The sequence below is a fragment of the Mustela nigripes genome, chromosome 2 (genome assembly GCF_022355385.1).
Source record: "Mustela nigripes isolate SB6536 chromosome 2, MUSNIG.SB6536, whole genome shotgun sequence".
NCBI classification, from domain to species: domain Eukaryota; kingdom Metazoa; phylum Chordata; class Mammalia; order Carnivora; family Mustelidae; genus Mustela; species Mustela nigripes.
The window spans coordinates 217,392,258-217,399,582 of NC_081558.1; the positions used below are offsets into that span (position 1 = coordinate 217,392,258).

General features: G+C 66.9%; 1 protein-coding gene across 1 annotated transcript in view; it reads left to right on the plus strand.

Annotated features, from left to right (window-relative positions):
* GATD3 (glutamine amidotransferase class 1 domain containing 3) overlaps positions 1 to 6,807 on the plus strand; it is a 14,213-nt gene extending 7,406 nt beyond the window's left edge. Inside the window, exons 4-7 of the mRNA XM_059392469.1 lie at positions 164 to 283; positions 3,351 to 3,443; positions 5,243 to 5,399; positions 6,275 to 6,807. Coding sequence (XP_059248452.1) covers positions 164 to 283; positions 3,351 to 3,443; positions 5,243 to 5,399; positions 6,275 to 6,403 — 499 coding nt within the window. The 3' untranslated portion in view covers positions 6,404 to 6,807. The remainder of the gene's footprint in view (positions 1 to 163; positions 284 to 3,350; positions 3,444 to 5,242; positions 5,400 to 6,274) is intronic.
* The last annotated feature ends 518 nt before the right edge of the window (positions 6,808 to 7,325 follow it).

Genomic DNA, 7,325 nt, shown 5'->3' on the forward strand with positions numbered 1-7,325 from the left:
GGCCCGGCTCTGCTCTCCACACCCTGACGCTACTTCAGGTCTCTGTTCTCTCCCAGGAACGTCCTGACGGAGTCTGCGAGGATCGCCCGCGGCAAGATCACCGACCTGGCCCGGCTCTGCTCTCCACACCCTGACGCTACTTCAGGTCTCTGTTCTCTCCCAGGAACGTCCTGACGGAGTCTGCGAGGATCGCCCGCGGCAAGATCACCGACCTGGCCCGGCTCAGCGCGGCCGATCACGACGCCGCCATCTTCCCTGGAGGCTTCGGGGCCGCTAAGAACCTGTGAGTGCTGGAGGGCCGCGGGGGCCGGGGCGTGGGGTCCCAGAGGCCGCACGGAGCTGCTCTGTCGGGGCCCCGGTGTTACGTCAGCAGGACGCAGGTTTTTCTCTCACTTCTTGCTGGGTGTTCCCGGTACCGGCCGCTGCGGGGTGGGGGCGGCGGGGGCTTCCTCTGATCAGCGACGGCGCTGGCCGGGCTGGTCCCATCAGGACCTGTGTCCCCGCACGTGTTCCTCACAGACACCGCCGCCTCACGGGCCTGGCCGCAGGGAAGCCGCTGTCCCCGTGGGCTGTGCGGAGGCTGGTCTGTCGGGAGGAAGGGAGCCTTCCTCATTTTGTTCTCCGGTCGTTGCCGTGGTAGCCGGAGCACAAGCTGTCACCACGTCGGCGTGACGTCCCTTGGGTTTCAGGTCCTGTTTCTGTTCCCGTTTCTCCACCTGTCCCTGCGTGCCTCACGGAAGTGCTCTGTGCTGGCCGCGCCGTCCCGGCTCGTCCCTTCCTGGGCAGCCCCCCTGCGGCTGGCGTGGGAGGACAGGAAGCAGCTGTGTCGCCTGCTTTGGGGTCGGACGGGGACCCTAGTGGGGGTTACAGCCTGTTACAGCCTGGGCTCGGCGGGTGTCAGTGGAAACCCCGCAGACTGGGCTCCACGGGGAGCATCTCCCTGGGTCGCAGACGAACCGGCTGCTGTGGTCCACGGCCAGGCGCCCCGACAGCGTGGCTGGCTGGGAGCTCGGGCAGCCAGCCCCCCACTCCGCCCCCCACTCCCCCTCCTGTCCCAGACCAGGCGGGTGCGGGGTGCTGCCGGCACGCTCCTGCACAGCCTCGGCCCGCGAGCACCTGCTGGGTTTCCTTGCTGTGCCGTCCGGCCTCCTCTCGAAGGTCCCTGCCCACCGTGCCTCCTGCGGCGGCTCCTCTTCCCCATCCTCCTCCCGCTGCCCCCGTGGGGTCTCCCCTCCTGCCCCGGCACCCTTCTCTGACGTCCGCCAGGAATTCTGTTTGTATCTGGACTGCAGGCCTCCCCATTTCTTGATCTGCCGGCTGCCTGCCCCAGGCTCGCACCACAGTGTCCTGTCGACATTCTGTCACCTGGACCGTCCCCCGTCAGCCCCGCCTCCGCCTGCACTCCTTGTGTGCAGGGTGTGGGGTGGGGCGGGGAGCGAGCCTGGGACCCTCGTGAGCACCGCCCCCTGCACGCTGTTTGGTTGGTTGGTGGGCGCTGTCCCCCTGCAGCAGTGTCCTGGCTCGCTGTGTCCCGGTGCCCTGCACCCAGAAGTGAGGGGCACAGGCAGTTAGAGACCCTGAGCTGTTTCGACGCCTCATGGTTCCCCTCGGCCTCCAGATACCCGAACGGCTCTGTCCAGGTCCCAAGCCTCTGCCCACCCGTGGGGCCGGTTCCCACAGCGCCTCCTCCTCTGGGAGCCCTGCCTCACCTCACGTCCGCTCCGTCGTCCACATGCCGGCTCTCGGGGGAGCGGCCCTCGTCCCCACCGCCTGCACGCGCACCGGCAGAAGCTGGCGGGGAATGGCCTCCGTAGGCTTCACTCTGCCAGGCCCTGGGGCTTTTCCTGCGGGAGATGAGCCTGAACTCTGACCAGTGCCCACCTCTCCCCTCGCAGCCCGGGTGAGGGCACTTTCGGACTGTGCTGGGGCTATGCCCGTGGCACGGCTAATGACCACATGCGGTTGACCTAGAAGCACAGGAGGGAGATGAGCAGGTTGTTGGCAGATCTTTGCCCTGCGTTCCAGGGAGCCGTGGCCTTGGGTCAGCGCCCCCGTCTGTGAACTCACTCTTCCCCCGGGCAGGCTGGGGCTTCAGGTCTCCTGCCCCGTTCATCCTGACCGTTCCAGAAGAGACGTCAGCTTGGTGGGGTTGGCACCCTTCGCCACGGCTGCCGGTTGGGCCGTGTGCACGCAGCGAGGGGCGGCAGGCGAGCTCGCAGGGGACAGAAGTTCTTGCTGTTAGGAGCCTCGGGCCCGTCCCTGCCCTGGTTGCCCCTTCACGTGTACTTCCGAGAGGTTTCCGTGTGGTTGTGTTAAGTCTGACCGGGGCACCGGGCTGGCGCGGTTGGGCGAGTGTCCAGCACTTGGTTTCGGCTCAGGCTGTGATCCAGGGTTGTGAGTGGGAGCTCCGCGCACGGGGGTCTGCTGGACGTTCCTTCTCCCTCTGCGCGCACGCACACGTTCTTGCTTTCCAAGGTAACGTCTTCTTTTTTAAAAGAGGAAAGTGTAACCAGTTGGAGGCCCGTTAAGCATCTTATTCTGTATGTGTCACAAACGGTGGCTTGTTGGTGGCCCATTAAGCACCTCATGGCTGTACGTACAGACCCCGTCGGGCAGACGCCCCAACTCGGATGGACACGTGTGGTTTCCAGGCCTCACGTGTGGGCTGCTACTAGCTTCTGGGGGAGATAGTTGATGTGTGTTAAAGCGGGACGCGTGATAGCTCGGCCACGCGGGCACACCCTGAGACGGTCAGGCCGCAGGTGGCAGAGCCCCGTGGTGCCCACGCGTTCCTGGGCCAGAGGTGTGCACACGCGCGTGCCATGGAGCCAGAGTGGGGCTCCTGGGAGAGTGGGCGTGCTTTTCGGCTCACCAGCTGCCTCCCAGAGAGGTGCCGGCGCGCAGCCGGTGGGCGGGGAGGCCGTCCAGACCCCCGAGCCACGCCTGCCCCAGTGAGAGGCACGGTGTCCTGTCTTCTAACCCGCGCGACTTCCTCGTGCGTGGATGGCGGGTCACGGTTTTCAGGCCCGCAGCGTGTCCTGCTCCTCCTTGGCTTACGGAGCCGACCTCTGAGGACTCGGTGCGGCCCGCGGCCTGGGCACCTGCCGGCTGTGGTTCTCCCGGGGACCGGCCTCCCCCCGCTCACCTCTCGGCCGCCCCCTCCCTCGCTGGGCTTGAAGAAGTAGAAAAAGTAACGTATGTGATTGCCTGAAAAATGCTCACGCACGTGACCTGCTTGTCCCGGGAGCTGGGGAGTTAGCGCAGCTGCGCGGCCGTCTCCCGGGTGCGGTGGGGGCCCCGGGCAGGCCAACCCCCGGCCGTGAGAGCTGAGCCGCCTCTTCTCATGGTAGGAGCACATTCGCCGCTGACGGGAAGGACTGCAGGGTCCACGGGGATGTGGAGCGGGTCCTGAAGGAGTTCCACGCAGCCGGCAAGCCCATCGGGTAGGTAGGGGCAGTGGGGGAGGGCGGGGCTGCGCGGTCCTCGAGGCCGTTTTCACTCGGGGCTCGCGGTCGTTAGAGGCGCCTTCCCGCTGGGAACATCCTGCGGTCATGGTAACTCGTTCTGCTGACTTCACAGGAGGAGAGCTTCTAGAAGACTCCCCCGCCAGTCCTTCCCCAACCCCGGCTTTGCCAGCACCTCCTCCCCTCGCCAGGCGTCCGCCATCCTGTCCCCCTCCAGGCCGGCTGCGGCTCCTTGGCCCAGCGCCCTCCCCTGCCCTGGGGCAGCGTTCAAGGCGCACCCAGACTCCCGCAGGCCGCCGCACCCCGGACCGGAGCTCGCCCGGCGGGCTGCACCGGCCCCCAGCTTATCGGCATGAGTGCGCCGGGGCGTGTGGGTGGTGCAGGTCCGCTGGTGCGAGAAGCGCCCCAGGAGCTCCGCCGGATGCTCTGAATGCGGGTGTGGACGAGGGAGCGCGCCAGCCTCTGCGGCTGCGTGAGCGGGGTCGCGTGACGACAGTCCCCACGCGGGTCACTCGCCCAAAGTCCTGCCGGTCACGGTGCGGGACCCCTCCTCACGGAAGGCTCTGGCCTCGGGTCTATAGGCTGGCCGCCCATGGGCTTGGAGGACGCCATGCTGGGCCACCCGGGAGCGGGGGACGGCGCGACCCCTTCCTCTCCTCTCCTGGGACGCCAGCCCTGGAGTAGCTTCTGCTCATGTGGCTGAGCGCCAGGGACGACCCTGTATCACGAGTGCAGGCGGGAGCTAGGGGCCCGGTGGCTGTGCCGCCTCGCTTGGGTGTCCCCTGAGCAGTGCCATCGAGGGCCTCTGGCACGGCCCGAGAGCAGGGTGGGCGGCTGTGCCAACAGCACCACTCCAGGGCTCATGGCCACACTGCTGGCCGTGTGTCCCGTGTCGCGGCTGCCAGGCTAGGGACGTGGGCGCTTCAGGACGCCAGTTCTGATGGCTTTCTGCCTTCTTGGTGGCTGAGGGAGGTTTTCTCCCACGCGTTTCTAGCGCGTGTTTTAGGCGTGACGTTTGCGAAGGAACACGAGTATGTTGGCGTCACTCTCACGGCTTGCCGGAGCAGCCTGGGGACAGAGCCCTGTGGGCCTGCACGGGAGCCCAGACAGGCCGTGCTGACCGTGAGCTGGGCAGGGGCCGCCAGCGGCGTGCTTGGGCCCAGAGGGAGGGCAGGGTCAGCCCGGCCTGCAGCCACACAGTGGTGCCACGTGTCCCCCGCGCGCATGGCCATGGGCGGGCCCGGGCCGAGGTCTGGCGCTTCGGGTCAGCGGGGCCTCCTGGTGGGAGCACAGCTTCAGAGGAGCCCGGCGGGAGCGCCCAGAGTGAACCACAGGCCTCCGACACCCTGGGAACGGCCCATTGGGTGTAGCGGGGCTCAGGGCTCTCATGGCGGGGGTCCTTGGCTGCCGTGGTGCCGGGCACACTCTCTGGCCCGCTGAGACCGCTTCTCACACCCTCTGCGGAGAGGGCGTCTCTGGGACATCCGTGCCCCGGCGTCAGCTGCTGCTGTGTGAAAAGCCACCCAGAACCCAGGTTGAAGTCCGCTGTTGCCTTCTGAGAGCCCTTCTCTGCGGCCAACACAGTGGGCGGCCGGTGCCCACGTGCCCTCTGCTGCTGGGGCTGCAGCGCGTGGGGCAGTGAGGGGAGCTCCCGTCGCTGCGACACTCCTCGCTCCGTGGGCCCGGCGGCCGCTGCTGGGCTCCTCCTCATGGTCAGTCCCGCCCCGGGCCTGGCGTGCGCACGTGTAGCCCTGAGCCCGCCCTGTCCTGCTTTCCAGCTTGTGCTGCATCGCTCCTGTCCTCGCGGCCAAAGTGCTCCATGGCGTTGAGGTCACCGTGGGCCACGAGCAGGAGGAAGGCGGCAGGTGGCCCTACGCAGGGACCGCGGAAGCCATCAAAGCACTGGGTGCCAAGCACTGCGTGAAGGGAGTGACCATATCCTTTCTGGCAGCCGGGGGCAGCAGTGTGTGGTGCGGGGGCCCGTCCTCTGACATTGGGGACTGACGCAGGCAGGCAGCATCGAACTAGGGTCTGTGCTGCTGGGGCTTCTGGGGACATGTGCATGACGGGTGTCACACCTGCTGCCGTGGCGTGCCCAGGCCTCGACCCCCACGGGGCCACCTGGTCAGCCAAGTGCATGGCCTCAGGCTCCATGGGGTCAGGTTTCTGGGCGGGGGTGGGGGGAGCAGGCTGCCTGGCTTGGCTGGGAGCTCCCTGGGCACCGTGGATGGGGAGCCATCCCACGTGGCCTTGTGGGATGCTGGTCCTCCTGTGGGTGCCCGGTACTGTGCGCACAGAGCCTCGGGCCACAGGCCGACCGCATTCCGGCTCCACGGCTGGACCCAGACTCTCCACGTGGGCCAGGGTTGAGGAGCAGAGTGGCACGGTGTCCCCCAGGAATTTGGAGACAACACCGTGTCCCTCTGGGTGTCCGTCTCAAAGCTGCCTTTCTCTCCTCGTGGGCGGTTTCCGGTGCGGCACTCTGTCTCCCCCCTATGCAAAGCGGGGCAGAGCCCACAGCCATCCGGGTGGGCTGGCCACGCGGCCTTGGGGTTGGGCGCAGGAGGGCGCATGTTGTTAGCATGGGACAGGCCCAGGCCTGTGCCTGCTGGTATCTGGGTGACCGGGACAGGAATGTGGCTCGTGTAGAGGGAGGTCCCGGGTTGGCCTGTTGCTGTGGGTGAGCTCTGCTCTCCGTACGCTTCTGCCCACTGCAGGTTGGTGTGGGGCGGCAGGGGCCGGGCTGGACGCGTCGCGCCTGCGATCTCCTAGTCCTTGCTACATGACGCGTTTCCATAACTTCTGTGCACGAAGCTCACGTGGACCAGAAGAACAAGGTGGTCACGACCCCGGCCTTCATGTGCGAGACGGAGCTCCACCACATCCATGACGGGATCGGGGCCATGGTGAAGAAGGTGCTGGAACTCTGTCGGAAGTGACCGTGCCGCCGGCCCCGCGTCCTCCACCAGGTGGAGCTGGCGGCCCGTGTGCCCCTGCCCCTGGCTGCGGGCAGGAATCCACTTGTAGGCACCTCTGCCCGAAGAGGAGGCATCCTTGGGCTCAGGCTGGTCGGTCTCCCGTGTGACTGGAGAGTGAAGCGGGGCCTGCTGGTTCAGGAAGAGAATTCGGGAGGCGTTGCCCCACGGTGTTCCGTGTGGCCTTGGGATGCTTGGCACTCGGGAGGGAAGAATTGTTTTGAGTTTATGAATCTAGTAGTTAGGAAACTGAATTATCACGCTTACTGGTAACTGAAAGTTCTGTAACCCAGAGTCAACGTGCACTAAAACGGAAAAGGGTCGCGTTGAGGCCGGGGAGAATAAACTCTTTTCCCAGATGGACACTCCGCCGGCTCATGTGACTGATGCCTTCTGAAGCTGGCGTGGGCGGCGGAAGCGAGGTTCCTCGCTTTCCAGGAAGGAAAGGAAGTTGCGGACGCACGGCCCGTGTGGTCAGCCGGCGGGGTGGGGACTGTCGGGTCGGTCCCAGGCCGCGGCAGCAGCCGACGTGAGGTGGTAGAGAAGGCGCAGGGAGGCGTCCGGGGGCAGCCCCGGCTGGCGGCCCGGGTCGTGTGTGCGCTTCTGTCTGGGGAGGGACAGCCCGGGGGCAGCCTGCGTGTGGTGCAAGCTTCCCCTGCTGTAGCACATCCCCCTCCCAGTCCCTGTCCTGTGTCCCCGGGAGAGTGGGGGCAGCTGCGAGGGTGCACTTCTGGGCCGTTCAGTTGGGGCCTGGCACCCAAGCCCTCCCCACCCCCCACCTGCCATAAGAGGTAAGTGATGATGAGCCTCGTGGGTTCCCGGGCCCGGGGACAGAGCAGTGATGCCCGATGCCGTGCGGCCCCTTCCGCCGGCAAACCGCGTGTCT